General features: G+C 45.0%; 2 protein-coding genes across 8 annotated transcripts in view; both read left to right on the top strand.

Annotated features, from left to right (window-relative positions):
• The window catches only part of LOC146700830 (uncharacterized), a 46,188-nt gene extending 40,053 nt beyond the window's left edge, over positions 1 to 6,135 (top strand). For both annotated transcript variants that reach the window (XM_085471084.1, XM_085471085.1), the window contains 4 exons: positions 116 to 213; positions 561 to 756; positions 1,426 to 1,626; positions 1,712 to 6,135. In XM_085471084.1, coding sequence (XP_085327210.1) covers positions 116 to 213; positions 561 to 756; positions 1,426 to 1,626; positions 1,712 to 2,845 — 1,629 coding nt within the window. In that variant the 3' untranslated portion in view covers positions 2,846 to 6,135. The remainder of the gene's footprint in view (positions 1 to 115; positions 214 to 560; positions 757 to 1,425; positions 1,627 to 1,711) is intronic.
• A 15,492-nt stretch (positions 6,136 to 21,627) lies between these two features.
• Positions 21,628 to 21,981, top strand: part of dbn1 (drebrin 1) — a 116,384-nt gene continuing 116,030 nt past the window's right edge. Inside the window, exon 1 of one of the 6 annotated variants that reach the window (XM_085471077.1) lies at positions 21,628 to 21,821. In XM_085471077.1, coding sequence (XP_085327203.1) covers positions 21,739 to 21,821 — 83 coding nt within the window. In that variant the 5' untranslated portion in view covers positions 21,628 to 21,738. The remainder of the gene's footprint in view (positions 21,822 to 21,981) is intronic. The other 5 variants (XM_085471079.1, XM_085471078.1, XM_085471081.1 and 2 more) reach the window with 5 other exon arrangements.

Genomic DNA, 21,981 nt, shown 5'->3' with positions numbered 1-21,981 from the left:
TGGTGCATGGTCTCCACTGCAGGCTGAATACCTGGGAACTATCGTGAACCGGTCACCACAGTCCTTTGAGGGTTACTCCTCGTTATCTGACTTTCTGCTTGTTTTCGTGCGGCAGGTGACGACAGACCGTCTGTGGAAAGTGGTTTACAACGAGCTGGGCGGATGCCCCGGCAGCACCAGCGCTGCGACCTGCACCAGGAGACACTACGAGAGGTGAGACAGACATCATCTCTGACTGCGCTCACCGAGCGTTTCAGACCGTTTTACACTCAAAAGTGAGCAAAGGGAAGTGACGAGGGTCTGTAAGCAGAGAGGAAAACCAGCCAGTGGGCTTCGTACCTTCATCCAGCAGAGGTCAGCGCTGGATGAAGCGGTCATTAGTGTTAGAGAGCAGGAAAGCTCCCTGTACCTGAGTAGACCATGTGCATTACTGTGCACATTATTATTCTGGCTCCGTAATATCCTGACAGATGTAATGGAAATACTGAAAACTAAACCCTTGACCTTTGACCTGTGACTAAAAGGGTCCACATGCTAAAGTTCAGGTTTCTGTGTCTCAGGCTGATGCTTCCTTATGAAGAACACCTCAGAGCGGGCGGAGCAGAGTTTAAAGTCCCAGAATCCCCGGTGGTGCCGAAGCCCAGAGGCATCAGAGGCAGGAGACCACATCCCAGAGGCAAAAAGCCGGGACCCAGACCCCGGGAGAGGAAGATGGCCACACCACCTGCTGCTGCTTCTCCCACCATGCATGATGACGTGAGCTGACAGCTTTGTTTTCATCTGTTACTAACACTGCTGAACGCTGATGCTCCGTAACAGATGCTCGGGTGATGCTGTGATGGGGGGACGCTGACACTGCCGCCTCGGGGTGGGCGGTAGAAATGGTAGAAATTTATACCGCTCTACGGCGATAGCGCATGTTGATGGTGTCATCAAGCTGCCCCTGTGTTGGTCGAAAGCATGGCAGCAGCTGCAAACAACATCATCTGCAAATTATGGCGGGCGACAGTCATAGCAAAGAGATGAAGCACTTTTGGAATATGGGGGAAGCCAAAAACTGCGCTTCCTCCACTTCTGTACCATTGATTCATTAATGCTGAATTCTCTGGCAGCTGCTCTGTTCCCATGTTGTTGCAGTATATTAATGACTCACCTGTGGATGGATTATCTCAGTTGTTCTCCTGACTGACGTTTGGTCCGTTTACAGCATCCTGCCATGCGACTGTATTTGTCTCTAACCATCAGGAACCCTCACATTAACTTTTATCAGGTGGAAAACGTTAGCGTTCATCCTCCAGCTTCACTGTGTTTATGTTATGCTAACATAGCTGTGTTGCTAGCCACCACCACTTCAGTAACCCTGCAAACGTCACTGCTTTAATTGGCTTAGTTGGTTCACCTCCAGCCTCTCTTGCCTCTGAACAGGTCCCAAACCCGAACGGCACCATGGTGGCAAAGAGAGGTCGAGGCCGGCCGCCGGGCACGCGAAACAAGGCCACGGTGCTCGCTCAGGCAAAGCTGCTGGCACTGCAGCAGGCGAAGGTCAAAGGCAGTGCGGTGGAGATGACGCAGCAACAGCTTCCAGCCGTGGGCCGCGGAGGAACTGCCGCCAGCGGCATGCACAGGGTAACGACCATGAAACACTCGTACACGCCTGTGAGGAGGTTTGATTTGACTGCATGTGATTCATTTCCTTCTCTGCTCCCTGCAGCCGGCCATCCTGCCCATCACCATGCCCCTCACCCCGGACCTCGCCCCCCTCGCCGGCCCCTTCATCTCTTTCCAGCCCAAACCGAAGGAGGTGAAGACAGAGCGAGGGGAGTCTGTGGTTCCCGCCACTGGCGTGCTCCTCTCCGCGCTGCCGCGCCACTTCATCAGAGGCTCTCTGAGCGGCTTCAGCCCCATCAAAGGCTTGTGTCCTTCGGACGTGTTCAGGAGCCGGCTGGGACTGCAGAGGGGCCCCGAGAGCCCTGCCCTGACGCCCCAGAACCCGAGCCAGCACCATCCAATCATCTACACCCCCCAGCTGAAGAGTGGGAGCCCAGACACCCCTCACCTGAGCGGGGAGCAGCCACAGCCCCACCCCCTCCAGCAGCACCACACCCATTGCTCAGGGTGTAACATGGACGAGGGGGGGCTGAGAGGAGGCGGGCGAGAGGCTAGAACCCGGCCCCCCATGCCCCCCCTCCGAGTCCTTCCCGTGAACCTTGACTGCAGCGTTCAGGTGTGTCAGCTGATGAGGACTCGTTGCTTGGGCCCGTCCCAGCTGCAGATGTTCACGCGGTGCCTGTCCGAGGCTCTCTCCCAGGACCTGAACGCCAAGCCCACCCCTCCCCCCGAGCAGGCGCTGCCCCTCAACCTCAGCAAACGGTTCACGCCGAAGAGACCCGCCGCGGAAGGGCCGGAGCCGAGCCGGGCCGTCGTCAATGGGAACGCCGACCAGCTGCCGGCCAAGAGAGTGAGGACCGGCTTCACAGAGCCAGCTGAGGAAACGCGCTCCAGCTCCGCAGGAAGTGCAGCAGGAGGAGCGGCGGTGGTGGGAGGAGGAGGGCAGGTCGAGGTGGAGATGAAGAACCAGGATGAACCCGCAGATCTGAGCTCGCCCAGCAGGATCCGGGCCTTCCTGCTCGGCCTGCCGCCCTTCAAAGTCAAACTGGAGGAGGATCTGAATGGCGTGCGGTTCGGGAAGTTCGTCCCTAAAGTCGAGAGCGGAGAGGATCCGCTAAAAGATGTGAAGGAGGAGGATGAGGAGGAGGTGGCAGTAGAAAAGATGGCGATGGAAGGGAGAGACTGCGGAGACTGCTCCAGCCGCGGCGCCGCCAATGCTGACACGCAGTGTTTTTAACCCCCGCCGCTCTGATTTGTTGGAAGATGCCCTATCACGTCAGCGCCTGAACCCACGGGAGCGCGGAGCTTTCGTTTCTCCATCTTCACCAACTCTTCCTCTTCGCGTTTTAGTTTTTTTCCACTCACGTCGTCGGACGAACTCTTTGGAGGAACGACGGCTCATGACAATCACGCATCTCACCGGAGACGAGACACGGACTCGGACACACACTGCCATAACCTCCATAACACTACGATTGACTCCGCCGTCAGAGATCCACAAAGTCAGAATCAGTGTCCATCTATGGGTGATGCTATGCATCGGGACTTCATTAACTAGCATTAAGAGTGTACTGTAGTTTGTAGCTTTTAAATTGTACTCTACGTCTGTAGAGACAGAGTTATTTTCTGATAAGGTGTTTAGATGTTACGTGAGCAAAAGAAAAAAGAAGCAGCTCCTCTCAGTCTTCACGTTATAGCTCGTTAAGTGAAGCGTTTATAGTCCTGTTCGTTAGCTCTAATGATGTAAACTTTCTCACACACGTGCCTTAAATCGGCCTGCGAGCTGCTTCGTCGCCGGCTTCAAACACATTCTCTTAAAGAGATACCTTGATGATGGACCTGCGTCCCTCAGCTCTCTTGTAGAGCTGCTTCCAGGCCTGAGAAAAATTGGCGTTTCAGTGTTTCTCAGAGTTCGTTAAGCTCGTAACGACTGCGCGGACCCTCCACCTCATTGGTTTCCTTATAAAACCCTCAGCAGCTACGATGGCGCCCTCATCACTACCAGCCTTCACATTAGAGCTCGTACCAAACTCGTAGCCCAAGCATTCAGACTACCTCAGGTTCTTTTATAGTTTCTCGCCTGCTTCATATGTTCAAGGGGAGTATCCCAGCATGCATTAGGGTAGGAGGCCAGTCCATAAACGCACATAGATGGATGCCAAGCATGTGGAGTTAAACTGTTAAAACACGTCTTCTGCTCAACTCCTACAAACTGTTAGGAACTACTTTTAGTGGCGGATTGATCCGTATATAGGGGTGTTTAGGGCAGCGTGAGATCAGAAAGTTCCAGCACAGCTGCTCGGGAGGCAGGCACTAGCTGACCTCCAGCGTTGATTTTTCAGCTTCTTTTTAATTTCTCAAAGTGCACAAACTCAGACGGAGGGATCTGAGGGAGGGGTTCAGGAGGTGAGCAAAGATTAGGAATCACCTGGTGCAGGTGAGGGATAAATTCACGGTTTACAACTTGATGAATGTGGAGAACATGACGGACTTCACCTGCTGAGCCTGTCAGGAAGTCTGGAGTCTTCGTCTGGTTCGTAGAGCGAACGCTCGCCCTCCGTGATGGTCAGAGTGCGACTCCGTAGCTCCAACTCTGGACCTCTCAGAGAAGAGGATCTTTAATGTGAAACCAGGTTTCCGGTCCTTTGACGGGCCAATGTCTGGGACTTTCTGATCACCTCGTCGCGGTTTCCTGCGGCTTCACGAGCGCTCGAGTCGTCTCCATCCGGACCTCATTACATCTCGTTTTGAGAGCGGCGCCGTCCTTTGCGGGAGCGGCGAGACGATTCTGCACCGCTCTCCGATGCGCGTCGGACCTGTTAGTTCGGTTTCTGTTTGATTCAGTCGTGTTTAGGAAAAAGCTCCACCAAAGACTGCGAAACGGATCCTTCATCACTTCATCATCATCATCCTGTCATTTAAAGTGCGTACATGAAACCCAACAAACATCAAGGTATCCCTTTAAGTCGCCTTTTCCTGTTTGTTTTCTGCCACAGACGTTGGTTCAGATTTGCACACCTACTGTACACACTCGCTTTTCCTCGTTTCCTTTCTTCCTGCCCGAGTAGTCGAATCAACTACGACACCGAAATTAAGTGGTGCTGTTTGCTTAGTTTTGTTGCCATATTATTGTTGCTATTATTGTTGTTGTTCTTTTCATCGCCATCACGTGTCGAGAGGAAAAGTTCCTCGTAGCCGACCTAATTTTCCTGAGAATTTTAAGAAAGTCTATTTTAATTAAAAGAAACTGTGGCTTGTTTATGAAAATACGTGCAGGACTTTTTCCTCCTGATTTATTCGACTCTTGGCTTCATGTGAGGCAAATCGTTTGTGAATGAGTACGCGAGTAGAGATGTACACACTCAGTCGGTCGTAGCTGGGCAGACGCACCAAAGTACTCGACCGGGACTTTTCCGTGACCTCTGTCGGAGTTTTAGGACTTCAGGATTTTCTTCTTCACTCGTGGGGAAAATGAGCAGTAACCAGGAGACGATGGTGAATACCGGTAAATACAAAGTCTTATTCCCCTTCATGCAGTAACAACAGTGAGAACAGGGTAACTACTGTACATAATGGCTCTGCTTCTTCCTGTCAGAACACCTTTATTTATTGTAGGTGAGGCGCTTCAGAGGGAACGAGTTCATAAACCTCCAAACGTTTCCAAAAAACGCATGTACACTCGGTTTTATCGTCCTGCAGACGCAGCGTGTCTTTTCAGGCTTTACACTCGATTTTACACAAGAAATGTGACAGAAGTGGTTGTGTGAAAGTTTTCCACCTGCACCTTTAGCTTTTGGCGAGCTGTACCGCTTACTTTAACGCACAACTTAGGACTTTATCAAAGGGGGACCGATTCTGCTCATTTCCTTTATTTTTATTCTTCAACTCTACCAGAGCAGCTTTGCATGACTCATAGCTCAAAATAATCCTTATTTTTATTAAACTGGGCTTTAACTTTAGTGTATGTCTAAAACAAGCTGTTTTAGCTCCAGTGTCTCTAAGGAAACCCTCCTGAAAAGCCTGCTTTCCTCTGATTGTCCAACTGCTGTAAGCCTCCTGAGGGGCAGCAGCCAGTAAAGCCTACAGTAGAGTGGCATGTGTGCAGATGACCCCTTAAAAGCACCCCAGGAGTAACCGATGAAGACGAGGTCACATTTCAAAACTAGCAAAATGACTGGGTTTGCATCAAATGTTAGCGAGGGTGGTCTTTGCATGTTCAGATGTTCTTGGAAGAACCCGGAAACTTTCAATGATTTTCAATCCACGTCTTTGTCGATTAATACTGAGGTGCTAGAACTTGTCACTAAGGGTACCCTCGCTGCCAAAAAGCAGGTGTTTGAAGCGCAGTTAACTTCACAAAACTTTCTTCTTCTTCACAAAATCGCTTCACTCGCCATTATGTCATCCTGACCTTTGAATCAACTCGTCTTCCTCTGTCGTAGGACCTCGTTCACTTTGATTCACCTCAGCTTCTCACTGGGCGCCTCCCAGTCAAACCATAACTCCACTGGACCAGTTTTCTCTTTAATCTCTTAAATCTGTTTTTATTTTTAGCTGCATTTATTGTTGACGAGGCAAAGTCAGGTGAAGGGAGGTCTTCTAGTTTAGAGCTGGAGAATCAGGTGAAACCAGTGTGAGACTAGGTTTGTTCCTGGTTATTTAAACTGAGTTTGTTAAAGTTTCTTTAGGTATAATTTCAGTCTTTTTTTTCTTTTCCCATTTGATCTTAAATTTTCCAATGTTTACATTTTGTTATGCATGTTCAGCAGATCTTATATCCAGTGTTTTGCACACTACTCCAGCATCAAGACTCAAACGGCACTGCTCATTTCTGTAAAGTTCTTCAAATTTAAGTGCCTGATACTTTGGATTGGAGTTGATACTTGCAGGCGAATGAGCTCATTGGCCTTCACAACATTGACTTGAACAACGGCTCCTGCAGTCGGATGGCGTTTCTTTGACCTGTTGGGTGAAATGAGGTAAAGCCGCGGTGTTGGAGGCAGGACGCTCGCTCAGCTCCGTCTGTTGGAGCAAACTGGACCTAACGAGGACGCCGAGTAGCTGGACGGACATTCATGAAGAAAAATGATCAAATCTTTTTTAAAAGGTGCTGCACGCCACATTTTAACATCTGACGTTGCTGCATCAATGTGACTGTTAAAAAGAGAGAAAGCTTTCCTCTGGCTTCTATATCAGTGTCAAAAAATTAGCTACATGTCAGATGCTCCTAAAGACGACTATTTTAATCAGTTCTGTATTTTTGAATAAACTATTGAATGTTTGGCCGAATAAAGTGTTTCAAAAAAAATATTAGAAATTTTTTAAACTGAGTTAGAATTCAGCAGATTTAAAAAACTGGGACGTTGTTGTTTCTACTTATGTGATTTTCTTTATTTCCTGCTGCACATCTCCTGCTCCAGGAGAAGATCAAAGTTTCAAATGTTGGTCTAAGTCCTCCTGGCTCTGTATGACATCACAGAGAGGGGATTTCCCTTGTATGGTCCTCTGGCAGAGAAATTAAATGTTTCCAGGTGTTAAAAATGCTGCTTGTGGCACCTTTAAAAACTCTTGGATGTTACACACTGACGAATGTCTCACTCACATCTGCCTGTGATCTCATTTTTAAATCACCTGACACGTTTTTGTTTTCATGATTTTTGTCCCGTTTTGTTTTTGTTTGTTTTTCCCATGGAAACGAACCCTGGATCAGCAGAAGCATCTCGTGTTTTTTTTTTTCTCTGCAACCTGAGTTTAACTTTTGGTCTCAGTCAACCGGAGAGAACGAACGCTTCCCCGAGATGTTTGATTTGAACTGCAGGAGTTTGTTTTTAAACCCTCTCGATTGATTATGTTAAACAGAACTTCCTTTTTGTTTCTGTAAACAGCTAGCAGTGTCAGGTACCATTCCATTTTAACACTGTATATTTATAATAAAAGTAATCTGTTAATAATTCCTTTGTAATGTTTCCTCCAGTATTCACGATGTTCCTTCACTTGAGGACGGTGTTCAGATGGAAAAGTCTCGATGTCACGGAAATTTGTATGAGATGATATTCAAATATTTGAGTTAGAATTTGAAAAGAAAACAAGAATTTTTATAGAATTTTTATGGCAGTAAAGTAGATTTCTCAGAATAAACTATCTTTATAGTGTTTTACAGGCAAATTAAAAAGAATGTATGTAAAAGTTTGTCACAGTGGACGTTAACATTTCAGCCACTGCTGTGTCGGTTTTATGGAGCCACAAGTGACCATATTTGGAAGAGAGGGTGGAGTCTTGTGTGATCAGCTAATGCTAGTTGACCTTTTACACCAAACACACCAAACTAAGGTTTCGGTCACAGAGGCATAGAGACGGGTTAGTTGCCATCTGATAACCACAGCTTCACAGTATTTGCCCCGAAAGCCTTGTGATTGCTTTGGTTGCTAGAAGATTGGCCGTAGTTTGCATGAAACAGGGAGACTTCTTTGAAAACACTACCTGGTGAGCTGTGGAGAAAGTCGAACAAAAGCCAATGCAAACCAGAACCGGAGACCTTTCACCTTCAAAGTAAAAGTTCTTTTACTGCTGCAAACAGTTTCAAAAGTAAGCTTCCATAGCAGCCAGCGTTTCACTCATGACAGAAGACGATGTTAACAAGTAGAAATATATGAAGTTGGAATTATTATTATTATTATTATTGTGTCCTGCTGGTAAAGCTTCCAGGCTGCCTTCCCTCATAGTAGCCATCCCTCAAGACTTTCTCAATTTGAAGCAACACGGTATCAGGGATTGTAACATCTAGTCCTTTCATTAAATTAGAATTTTATTTTATTTTTTTAATCAAGCTTTCAAAATACTTTGAGTTACAAGTTGTGTGGGTTATTTTTAGAACAAAGTTTTCCTCTTAAATGACGCTGGAAGTTGGATTTGAAGAATTTTGGAAATTGTCTTTTATGAAAACACAAAATGTGACTAAAGTAACAAAAGAGAACTTCTATAAAAGCAGTAATGTTACAGACAGCCTGTCCTGTCCTGCTCAGCAGTACAAATATTAAGTCATTTGTTTCCGTAAGCAAAATAAGAATTAACTGTTTAAAATAATCTTTTGATTGTGACATTATTCTTATTTTATATCAGATGTAAACTTGATTATAAAAAGCTGTACGATATTTGCAGGTAAGCAAATTTTTCCCCGTGTATACTGTTAGCGTGAACCACTCAGCCAGGGGTTAGCATTTACAGATGTTTGCTAACTGGTCTCTAAATCTGTAACTCTGGACATTTTTTTGTCTGTTTGGGGGGGGGGGGTTGTTTTTAAATAAACTTTTGTTAAAAATAGTAAATTTAATGTCAGATTATTTAACATCACAAGTGTAGGTGTAATAATAATAATAGAAATGATGTAAGAATTTTTTTGTATCCTTATACATATTAAATATACTAATAACACTTAGTGTCGTCGTCCCCCCCCCCCCCCCCCCAATAATATGGATATCTACAGGGTGGGCCATTTATATGGATACAGCGTAATAACATGGGAATCTCTGTTTGTGGCACATTAGTATATGTGAGGGGGCAAACTCCTCAAGATGGGTGGTGACCATGGTGGCCATTTAGAAGTCGGCCATCTTGGATACAACTTTTGTTTTTTCAATAGGAAGAGGGCCATGTGACACATCAAACTTATTGGTAATGTCACAAGAACAACAATGGTGTGCTTGGTTTCAACGTAACTTTGTTCTTTCATGAGTTATTTACAAGTTTCTGACCACTTATAAAATGTGTTCAATGTGCTGCCCATTGTGTTGGATTGTCAATGCAACCCTCTTCTCCCACTCTTCACACACTGATAGCAACACCGCAGGAGAAATGCCAGCACAGGCATCCAGTATCCGTAGTTTCAGGTGCTGCACATCTCGTATCTTCACACCATAGACAATTGCCTTCAGATGACCCCAAAGATAAAAGTCTAAGGGGGGCAGATCGGGAGACCTTGGGGGCCATTCAACTGGCCCACGACGACCAGTCCACTTTCCAGGAAACTGTTGATCTAGGAATGCTCGGCCCTGGCACCCATAATGTGGTGGTGCACCATCCTGCTGGAAAAACTCAGGGAACGTGCCAGCTTCAGTGCAGAAAGAGGGAAACACATCATCATGTAGCAATTTCAAATATCCAGTGGCCTTGAGGTTTCCACTGATGAAGAATGGACCCACTATCGTTGTACCCCATATACCACACCAAACCATCACTTTTGTTGTTCCAACAGTCTTGGAGGCATCCATCCAATGTGGGTTAGTGTCAGACCAATAGCGGTGGTTTTGTTTGTTAACTTCACCATTCACATAAAAGTTTGCCTCATCACTGAACAAAATCTTCTGCGTGAACTGAGGGTCCTGTTCCAATTTTTGTTTTGCCCATTCTGCAAATTCTGTGGCCGATCTGGGTCATCCTCGCTGAGATGCTGCAGTAGCTGGAGTTTGTAAGGGTGCCATTTGTGAGTAGCTAATATCCGCCGAAGGGATGTTCGACTAATGCCACTCTCCAGTGACATGCGGCGAGTGCTACGCTGTGGGCTCTTGCTGAATGAAGCTAGGACAGCCACTGATGTTTCTTCATTAGTGACAGTTTTCTTGCGTCCACATTTTGGCAAATCCAACACCGAACCACTTTCACGAAACTTAGCAAGCAGTTTGCTAACTGTAGCATGGGAGATGGGTGGTCTCGTAGGGTGTCTTGCATTGAAATCTGCTGCAATGACCCGGTTACTGCGTTCACCAGATATCAACACAATTTCCATCCGCTCCTCACGTGTTAACCTCTTCGACATGTCAATGGCTGTGAACAAAGAGGAACTTGTAAATAACTCATGAAAGAATAAAGTTACGTTGAAACCAAGCACACCATTGTTTTTCTTGTGACATTACCAATAAGTTTGATGTGTCACATGACCCTCTTCCTATTGAAAAAAACAAAAGTTGTATCCAAGATGGCCGACTTCTAAATGGCCACCATGGTCACCACCCATCTTGAGGAGTTTGCCCCTCACATATACTAATGTGCCACAAACAGGACTTTAATATCACCAACCATTCCCATGTTATTACGGTGCATCCATATAAATGGCCCACCCTGCACATATATGATAGGAAAAATTATGTTGACTTAATTTTTGGATGTTAATTATGAATGATGATGAAAACTCTTCAGCATCATTTTGATTTTTGCTCTTCTTTTTTGAGCAAATTCCTGCTTTTTAAAGTTGAACAGAAACAATAATGACCTCCAGATTTTTTTCTAAACCTTGTGATTCCTCAATCCGACCACTAGATGGAGCCAGAGACCTGGAAGAATTGAGTCCCGTGTGGAAGCTTTTATTATGGAGAGCAGAAACACTGACCAGTTTTCTCGAGTCATCTTTTTGCTCTCATGTTAGCTTCTCTGTGTAATTTGTTGTCATGTAAAAATGTAATTAAGATTATAATTATTTAATTGTTATTTATTTAATCATGATTAAATTAAACATTCTTTAAAAAATATCCTCCAGATAGTTTTGAGTCTAAATTTAAAGTAAAATATTTGCCCTCAGATTTTTATTGCCAGCTTTATGCCTAATGAAACGCAGGTCCTTGTGTTGTGAGTGATTAGACAGAGTTGTGTCCCCACAACAGTAGTAATACAAGAACACACACACACACACATTCCTCTGCTGCTGGACTTTTAAACTCACCGTGTTTTAAAAAAAAGAAAAGGCATCCTGAGAGCAAACACTCAAACCGAAGAGGAAATGAGCACATTCCTGAGTCTGCTGCAGGAGCACTGTTACTCACAGTGTGTGTGCGTGCTGTTTACAGAGGTCTGTAGCTGAAGACATGCAGGTTTGACCTTTGACACCAATGACCTAACTCATGGAGGTGACGTCACAATGAGATGAATTTTAATTAAGGAGGGTGATGTAGTTCAATTAAACCAAAGCTCAGTGTGTTAATCGACACTGATGTTTAAATTAACACAAATAATAACAACACTGTCAGATGTTTCAGCGTTAATGCAAACGCTGAGACTCGAATCAGTGACTGTTTTGTTACACCAGTCATAGAATAACATCAACCTCTCATCTGACATAGTTTTTCAAATTATAATAATTTAAAAAGAAAACTGTGAAACTAATGAAACATGCAGACTAGTTTATTCTTTGCTAACGTGTCCATCAGGAACCCTGAATTCACATAATTTTGTAGTCTTCGCCATCTTTATTGAAATTATGATGTTATATATTTGTGTTTGTGCGGCAGCCTCTCTGAGACCACTTTTCAGCTGTTACTGTTAATTAGCTATAAGCTTACTGACCAGGCTAGCTCGTGTTAGCTGATAACTCAAATACGGTCACAGGCAGGAGCTTTAAAACAATGGTGACTTCAAGGTGGCAACCATCCATTTTTACATACAGTCAATAGTTTCGAAATATAGTTGTTGTTTTCTTCTCTCTCCTTGGAAAGAACTGGAAATGCTTGCCGGCCTCAGCTTGTAAATCTGTGCTCAGATTCAAACTCTGGCTCCTTTTTGGGAATAAAAAATGTAGTTTTAGTTTGAATGATGAGCTGAGAGTCTGATTCAAATATCAGCATTTCTATTCACCTTATGAGGAAATGTATTTTTCTGTGTCATGTATCTAAAACAGCTGAAAGTTTAGATTCAGCCACTTCATTTTGAACATTTGAGCCTCTGTGAGACGTTTGTGTTCCTGCAGACTTTGTGTCTTTCGGTGTCTTTCGGTTTCTGCTCTGGATTACAGAACTCACCGTGGGGCTCCGTCTCATTGGTTTGGTATGCGAGTTGTGTTTTTCCTGCAGACTTTTAACCCCTTGAGACTCATAAATATTTCTTTCTGAAGTCTCCAGTCTTTGTCTGCGCTCAACTGTAAAAATAAAACCCAGACAGGAGAAAGAAATCTAATAATCTCAATGAAAACACAGCTTCAGCAGCAAAGACAGAAAAGTCTGACACTGAGAACGTGCAGAACAAGAACGGCTTTTCGGAAGCAACGGTGCGAGTGCAGATTATCGTCTGACAAAAACAAACTAAATATCAAGAAAAAGTCACGACGAGATGTTTTATTGATCAGAGGTTCCTTTTGTTCGTCACGACTCCCTGAAACTGAAATGGAGGATGTCACAAAGAGACTCACGATGTGACTGAAACATGTAAAATCGAATCTACAGTTCCTAAATAATGTCTGAAACACTGACAGCACCACAGGACGTGCTTTAGGAGCTTTTGATTGATCCACCAGTGAAAACACAACTCAGAGTTATCTTATGTCTCTTAGATGTTTCCAGTCCGTTAAACACATTTATAAACTCAACAGTAACTCTGATTTGGTCACATTTAGTCATAAAAACATTGTTTATACTGCATCACAGTGGGGAGGGAGGCAGCTGCAGAACATATCCTCCTGAGAGTTGGTGCAATAAAAGAGTTCAGAGGTGTAACAGGGCCTCCTCCACGCTGGACATGCTTGAAACGCCTCACCTGTAGGAGGCACCCCAGTCAGATGTTACCGTGGCTGGATGTGGAGGAGCAGCATCCCCGTTTCAGAGCTCAGTGAGAATTACCTCTGTGTAATAAAATCGAATGGCACAGCGAAGAGGCACGAAGCCAAGAAACAGCTGAGACCTGTGATTAGAAAGTAAGCCGGCCCCCAAACTGATATGAGCTGACTGAGGCGGACTGATGGCCGATAAAACGTTTTCAGCATCAGTTTGTCGCACAGGTAAAAGCAAAGAAATCTCCCAAAACCTTCACATCCTCGCCGCTCTGAACCTTACTGACGACACGCCTGACGGAGGAGTCAGAAGAGTGAAGGGTCGCTTGCGGGAAGCAAGTTTGCCTCGCTTAAAGCCAACGAACTCCTGGGAGGATCCGTCACACGAGGCTGGATGTCATTGTTCACCGTGTTTGAAGGCGAGACCATACTGCCCATCAGGCTCCAACAGTGGAGTCTGGAGGTGGGAACATTGTGGTGTGAGGCTGATTTTCAGCACACAGCCAAGGAAAATAAAGCTGCTGCAGCGGCCCACTCAATCACCGAAGGAATCTGTGGAAAAAAGCAAAAGTTCACAGAAGTCAAACTTTCACATTCATCTGGAAGAATGGGATAAAAATCCCACCAGATCAACGCCTGTGCTAGTTTCTCCAGGAACACAGGATACTGAAGGAGTCCAGTTAGCAAATTAATCATCTTTAACTGGGTTTAAACTTCAGCTTCTCCTTTTTTGTCCCTTTTTCAGGTCTCGTGATGTTTCGTGTATGAATGAGACGGGACCAAAGAACGATTAATGCCTGGTGATGTGAGATCTTCGGGCTTTTCCTTTAAAGCTCTGTGAAGGTGCTCTCACACATGCTGGTTTAAAGCTCGCGGTCACGGCGTTCAGAGCTGATCTTCAGCTCGTTTCACCCCCACACAGTTTTTTTATTGCTCTAATCTGTTTCAACATCCCGACGCCTCTTTACTTGGACGGAAACATTCGGAGCGTCTGATCTTCATAATTTCTTGATAAACATCTTTCATTTGAGAGGATCCAAACGCGTCGAGTCATCGGAGGATGCAGATTTAGGAGCTTAGAGACAAACTAAATGACAAAGAGTTTGGATTTGTGGAGCTTCTATTTGATCCCAAAGGAAAACTAAGAGACGTGACTGCTGATGGACAAAAGGGGAGACGCTCTGTCTCACACACAGACCACAGATGGGAAGTGAACCTCTGCTTTTCCTTTGTCCTCCATCTGTCCACGTGTCTGCCTCCTCCTCCAGGCGTCCCGATGTAGATGCTGATCAATGGATCAATCGATACCCCGCCGTCACACAGCAGCGAGGTTTGGACAAAGGACCAGAGAAACCTTTTGTTTCCTCCAGTTTTTACTGCAAAGAAACAGCAACGATTTATCTGCTGGAAACTACAAAATAAGAGCGTGTGAGATTGAACCAAACATCCTGTATGTGCGTGAACGTCACAGATTCCTACTTTTTCTGTTCCTGCGTCTTATTTTCTTTCACTGGAACCAAGTGAATATGAGACTCGTTTAAACGAAGGAAAACAGAAAAGACTAAGACTGCTTCTGTGTTGAGCAAAAACTGAACTGCACGAATCGTGAGTTTAAATACGAAACCCTGAGTGTGAGAGAGCGGTCGCTGTTTAATCCCAGTCGTGAGGTCATTATTTTCAGTACTGACAAAGGTGGAGCTTCTGTCTTCAATGTCAGAGTGAAAACATCAAGCTCATTTTGGAGGATTTCATCTTTGACGGTGCAGCGAGGAGGAGACGGAGGAGGGTGGGACTCAAACCCAGGTCGCTGTTTTTAACCTCGCGGTGTCCGGCCGCCCGCTGTTAGTGAAACTGCAGCGGATTGGTACAAACCAGAAACCGAAGCCACGGTGACGTCAGCGGCTGAAGTTTGGATTTTGGGTCACGCCATCTTGGTTTTTGGAGACACTGGAGTAAAGAAACAAAGCGTGCAGCAGCGTCACACCAAAGAACTTGCTACACTCGCCTGTGTCACCTCCACCTGTCAGTCACACAGGCCACGCCCCTATGTTGGAAAGAAAAGGATCCTGTTGGCGGCCCTCATGAGCTCAGCACCAACACAACGACCACAAAGGAAACGTTTTCTGCCCGGTACGACGGCGGCCGGGTAAAAGAGGCCGATGGTGCAGAGTCAGATTCTGTTTTAGTGCCTTGCTGAATGGCGCCGGCGTTCGTGGTCCTCCAGGATGCTCGGCAGCAGCTCGTCCTTTCCTTCTGCCCATGATGGCTTCTCTCCTTCGGCCTCCTCCACTTCTTTTCCCTTTGTTTTCCTGATGTGACATCATCGATCCGACCCTCCTCGTCCTCCCGATGAAGCACGTCGACACGTTTCCTGTTTGTGTCCCAGCTTTGCTTCCGTACATGAGGACAGGTGTGAAACCTTTCTGTACTGTTGCTGTGAGTTGGGCAGACGACGAACTCCAAAAATGAAACAATAATCGACCTGAAAGTCAAAGATTTTCACAGTTTGAAGTTAAAAGTTTGACCTGTTTCTGTTGTGCTTTGTGTTTCTATTCATTCAAAACGTAAAATAAAAACTCAAAGATAATAAAACTGTTTTGACTCAGCACACCGACATGCTGTAATCGATCATCGATCGATAGTCCTGATGTCGGCAGCGTCAGACCCAGCGATGCTGCTCACGCTCAGACCTCGTCCTCTGACTGAACAAACGAGGGGCGGGACTAGTCTTCATTCTTCGTTTTCATCCAGCAAGCTGAAAGTGAGAAACATCACAAACAGATTTTTAAAGGTTAAAAATGACAGCTCAACACACTCTGACCGACACGCCGTCTTTTAGCTCCGTTTTTGGTCTCCTTCACCTGTAAAACCCCTGACAGACCCCTTCAGCTCCACACAAAGCCATGAATAGTTTCACGTGTCGAGCCTTCATGCTGCTGTTAGGCCGAGCAGAGCGAGCTGTCAAAAACTGTCACGTGCATTTGGAAAAAGCTGCAACGCAACATTTAGGATTCAAATATACGTCACACACGGACAAAGACTGTACATAAAAGATGGACGTGGCCATTAGTTTCTGGATTTTGCGTTTGGAAGAAACAACTTTGGTGCGTGGACCACTGTCCTGTTGCTTTTTCTGTCTGTTTGTTTTACAGTAAGAAGTGACCATATTTGGATGATACTGGAATTTTCAGGTAATATTAACAAACTTGATTAATCAAAGTAGCCACGCCCCTAAATCCAGTATCCAGCTGGATCATTCGTGAGCAGGAAACTATCCACTGAGACCAAACACGCTTAATTCTGCTGGACAGCTGAACACAGGAGTGTATGAGGGCGGACTCACTGCTGAAGGCAGCCCCAAGAGTCCTCGATATAAATATGTAAAAACTGTGTGTGTTTCTGTTTGTTTGTATATGTGTCTTTCTTACTGCTGTTACACCCACATTTCCCCTCGTGGGACAATTAAAGGATTTTTCTACCAAAGTGGCCACGAGAAGAAATGAAAATTAAAATAAAAATGAAAAAGATTATTTTAAGGCTGATTTAAAATTTGCACTCAGAGAAATGATGCTGTGCAAAATCTTTTTTTCTTTTTCTTTTTTAAACTCGTCCGATTCTGCATCAATTTTTCCTGTTTTTCCGCCTCTACACCAGCTTTCATTAAATTCATCTCGGCAGGTTTTTTGTGCCTAATCTTGAATTATGGTGCACAGCTGAAAATAGTTTTTTTTTTATCAGAGACTCGCTGTACCCACTCCCACAAACCGGCCGAGCACAAAGTGTTTCAGTCGTCTGACAGCCTGGGGAGAGAACGCTGGCAGTAATTTATGATCCCATGATGCATCAGTACTGTGAGGAGTAAACACGTGTGCACGGTGTCCTGGTAGTGCGGAGGTTTTTGAAAGGTGGTGCAGACTTTTGCAGTCGTGGTAAAGAGTCAGAGCAGTTATTTAGTGTGGAGCTAAAGGGTCGCCTTGCATGCAAATAAACACAAGAGGAACGAGTGCAGCGGGGTTCAGAGAGCTGAATGGTGGGCCGAGGGAGTTTCAGCAGCTTCACCTTGAACATAATCGCTGTCTGTGCCAATTAAAGCGCCACCAGCGCCCCCGCCCCTCCTCCATTATCCTCTGGCCTCTGAGAGCCGAGGGAAGGTATGTGGGCTCGGCGCCAGCCGGTGGGCCCGCTTGGGAGACAAACACCGAGGCGGCCTGCGTGGGGTTCAGCTCTCTGAGGCAGCCTGGTTTCCACAGCAACGGCCACCGCCGCCAGCTGGGAAAAACCTCCTAAATGTCAACTTTTCCAGGAAACGGGGAGAAAAGAACCTCATTTTAAAGTCTCATTGCTTACAGGGTCCCCAAAAACCCTCAAAGACGGCTTCGAGAGACATTCTTGGGCCATTCGGTCATCAGAGATTCGTTTTGTCCGAGTTTGGCGTCGTTAATCTCCGTCTTCAACCAGATTTTATAGCTTTCATACAAACCTGAGGTGTCTTTGCACTCCCCACCACACTGTCAGTGTCTGTTTGTACTTGACTCACACTGTAAGAACGTCTTGTTTGTTTCACCTCGTGTGATTGACAATAAAAACTCAGGCTCTGTTTTTTGTTCCATGTGAAGAGTTTAATGTCGGATTTGTGTGCTGCTGCCACACATATCTCACATATTTCACAGATTTTTCTGTGGATTTCATTTGTCTGAACTTCAGCATCGTAACACAGCAGCTAAAACAAAATAAAATTGGTTTCAGGTTAAAAGAGCCTTGCAGTAGCAGTATGTAACCCCAGTGTGCCCATGTTCACCCTCAGAGTGCCAAACTTACCCAAAATTCACCAAATTCTTCCTTTAACCCTGAAACTCTTAATCTGAAAATCAGACAGAAATGAACTAATGGGTTAAAAGTTGAATCATCTTTTATACATTAGTTTTTGGCCTCCATGTTTCGAAACTTCAGCTTTAGTGTAACGCCTGCTGAAATGTTAGCTTCCTGAAGTCAGAGGTTTGGGTTATCAGCCAGGTTAGCTGACACACGGACACTGAAACAGCATTTTTATGGACCCTGCGGCCGCCACATCCTCCTGTAGAAGCTGCAAAGGACTCAACGGTCTGAGTATTCATGGCTGAATCAGAGGAAATCTCCAGACTGCTACAACAGTAAGAAAAATAATGCTTGGGTTCAGATTTCTGTTACCAACTGAGTGGTGGCGGCTACTTTCAGGGACCTGCAGCACGGTTTTCTCTGGATGCAGCCACTCTTTGTGCAGACGAGAGAGCCTGACGTCTTAGTAATAAGAAAAAAAACAACCTTTGTTCACGTTTAATCACCACATGTACACATGTGGTGATTAAACGTGAACATAAGAGACTCAGGAATGCATTAATGCCACTGAATGTCCTCACAAAGTTAGTGAAACAAGTGTGTGTGTGTGTGTGTGTGTGTGTGTGTGTGTGTGTGTGTGTGTGTGTGTATTAGCTCCTCCCCCTGCACACAGAGTGGAGCAGTCGCCCCAACAGGAAACATCTTTGGCCCAAAATACGAGAACCGCTCAACCAAACGACCTGAAACTCAACACGGAGCTCGTTGACATCCTCTGAAACACACCAGCTGAGTCTGAAGTGGATCAGCTGACCGTGGACGTTTCTGTCCATCTGAAGGTCAACATGAAGAGCTGCTGTCAGTGCAGTAGTCTCCCTGTAACATGTTTGTTGGCAGCATGTCATACTCAGGTACATTTCTGCACTTTAACGTGAACATTTTGGTCCTTTTTCATTTCAGTTTTTTTTTTCCATTTATAGTCGTTGGAACATCGACCAATCACATTTCAGCAGGTAACCTGAAAATTAGCCACTGTACATAAGAACTGATGCTTTTTACAAGTTCACTCATAACTTCTATCATGTGTTGACTGATTGAAATCCACTGTGATGTTGTTAAGAAGCAAAACTACAAAAAAAAAGTCTTTGTCTGTTTCTGTTCTCTCAAAAATTAAATCACCACAAAAGTCTGAAGTTGTGCTTCACTTGGTCCACAGATGAATCCACTCGAAGCCCAGACCTCCCACCGTTTCTCGTCCTGCTGATCTGACCGACAACACGTTTAAAAACGTCTGCGTATCAGCGATGAGTCTGACACGTCAGCAAACAACGAATGACACACAATTCATACATGTTAAAAAACAAAATCAGGCTCAGGTAAGCAATCTGTGGAAACTGTTTAATGTTCAAATGTAACTTTATTCATAGAAAGCAGACTCAACATTTAATTTCTGTGTTATAGTCTCATCTGTGTTTCTTTGAATGAAGCTGTAGTGTTCATGGAAACAAAGTCGACATCTGCCTGCCTGCGCTGCAGTTTTTCATCTGGTAAATACTTAATTCAGATGGAGCAGAGTATTTATATTAATACTAATGTTGAAAACACAAGAAACAGAATAAACTGGTTTTAACTGTTAACTTCACCCGGCTTCAGTAGTCAGCTTGTTTCCTGCTTCATGTACAAACTGCCTCCAAACCATCCACAAAACACTGGGAGTGCGATCTGGCGAGCGGTCCTGAGGCTCGTCAGGTCGTTTTGTTGCTTTAATGAATTTATTATCAGCAGCAATATAAAATTATGCACAAAAGGAACTACTAATGTAAAAAAAAAAAAAAGTTATTTATATATATATATATATATATATATATATATATATATATATATATATATATATATATATATATATATATATATATATATATTAATATATAAATATTATTTTATTTACTCACACCACACAAAATATTAAAAAAAGATAAATTATAATATACAAAAATCAACTATTTACAATTCAGCTTTTAACTATTTCAATTTTCAGATGTTTCCTTTTAAACAAATTTAAAAGGAAACAACACAAAACACTGCAAACCACAACACAATAAAATGCGACTTCACTAATGCACCACCCGGCTGATGGAGGCTCCTTCTGAAGTGGTTGATGCCCCCATTACAGTCCTAAAAAGGTTTTTAATCCACAGATTGTCAAAGAAGAAGCCCTGAATGCTAAGAGGAGGAGGAGGCGGCCACCTTTAGTTACTGCACTCACAGTTTGAAGTCTAAGTGCAGCCATCTTGGTTTGTTTGGAGCTGGAAGTGACCATATTTGGACAAGAGGGTGGAAGTGATCAGCTACTCCTAGCAAGACTGGTTTTTAAGCTAATGCATCACACTGACACTGCACCCTCTAATAATGAGAGCTAAATAACAGGCTAACAAACTCTTAGACTTTAATTCACCCAAACTTAGAGGACAGACTTCAAGGATGCAGCACAAACTTGGACCGCAGGTCGAGTTCAGTGACTCCAGACAGCCAAGGCCGAGACTAGCAGCTCCAGCTCTAACCAGAGGAGCCACACACCAAACCTGAAGCCTCAATCAAGTTAAAAAAGAAGCGCTTTAAAAACAACCACCTGCCGTGCTCCAATTATAAACGAGGAAATGATCCACAAAGACCCAAACTGTTTCTGTAAACGTGCTTATTTCTGCTGTAAAGTTCAACATTTTTATGTGAACGTTTACAACAGGAGCCTCTGGTGGCCACCAGAGGAACTGCAGGTTTTCTTCCACCTGATTATTTCGCCAAACTCTGATCAGAGAAACTTACAGAAAACACAAAGTAGGCACAGAATGTTTCATGTGTTACTCTGAGGAAGATTACAGACTCCTCATCACTCTGCAGGTCATCAGCTAATGAGAAGGTTGCCAATTCCCGGCTGCTCCAGTCTGCGTGCCAAACATCCTGATGTGTTCATCAGTGTGGATCTTAGACCAAAAGCACTTAGATGTAGAAAGGTGCATGCTGGGTGCTCAGGAACCCTCCATTTACCAGTAAAAGCCCCGCCCACAGAAAAGCTTACATCACAGGTCACTCTCACCTGGTGCTGTTCCAGCTGGAAATGCTTCACATAATGAGATCAGTAACTCCTGTAAGCCCAACAGCTTCACTTCACATAGTTTTTTTTGTTCTCCTGGACCTGTGTGATGTCACAGGGAAAGACCAGAGTAGATTAGAACAGAATAGAAAAAAAACTTTATTATCCACATCAGTGGGAGATTGTCTTTGGTTCACCAAATTAAAAGACTGAGTGACACTGCAGAAAGCAGAGCATTGTTCACGAGCAAGCCTTCAGAAAAACAGCAAGTTTGACTTTCACACCTGGTTTCGTACTTATTGACCTCCTTTACCTGATATTTCCTCTTTGCTCGAGCTCCTTGTTTTTTGTAAGTGCTGTAAGACGATCTGAGTACAGCGCATGTTAAACAGTAACAGCAATAATGTAAAAGTAATGATTTACCACAGTGACACGCACATTCACACAAATCTTCCTCCTTTCGGACAAATTTAAACTTTAACTGTTTCTGTGCAGCTGCAGGAGTTGAAAGGTCGGCACTAGGACCCATCGGACAGCTGACCGGCTGGTGTTCCGGCGCTAGGACCCCGCGGACACCGCGCTCCTCTCTTTGTTTCCACCAGTCAGCGCCTCCTCCTCCTCCTGCTGCTGTCGTCCTCCTGTAGTCTCACTCCGAGTCTCTCTCCATCAGCAGCGGCTGGATGCTTGCAGGGACGGAAACATGGCTGTGAATCTCGGCAATAACCGGCTGGCCCTGCTCACCGCCTACCAGGACGTCATCGACGAGACCACGGACACCGACTGGTGAGTCCCGCGGCCCTGCTCTCCTGTCCTCTCCTGGTTCTGCTCCCGCTCCTCTCACGGCTCCTCTCGGGGTTTCGTTGTTCGGGTTGTTGCGCGCTGAGGATGCGCAGGGCAGGACTGGGGCACCACCACCTTCATCATCGTCGTCAGTACAGCTGGT

This window comes from Copadichromis virginalis, linkage group LG10 (assembly GCF_057382275.1).
Source record: "Copadichromis virginalis isolate Kocher_CV1m ecotype Utaka linkage group LG10, C_Virginalis_male_GT1.1, whole genome shotgun sequence".
NCBI lineage: Eukaryota > Metazoa > Chordata > Actinopteri > Cichliformes > Cichlidae > Copadichromis > Copadichromis virginalis.
Note: the sequence above shows the minus strand (reverse complement) of the source record. Positions and strands in the feature narration are given on the sequence as shown.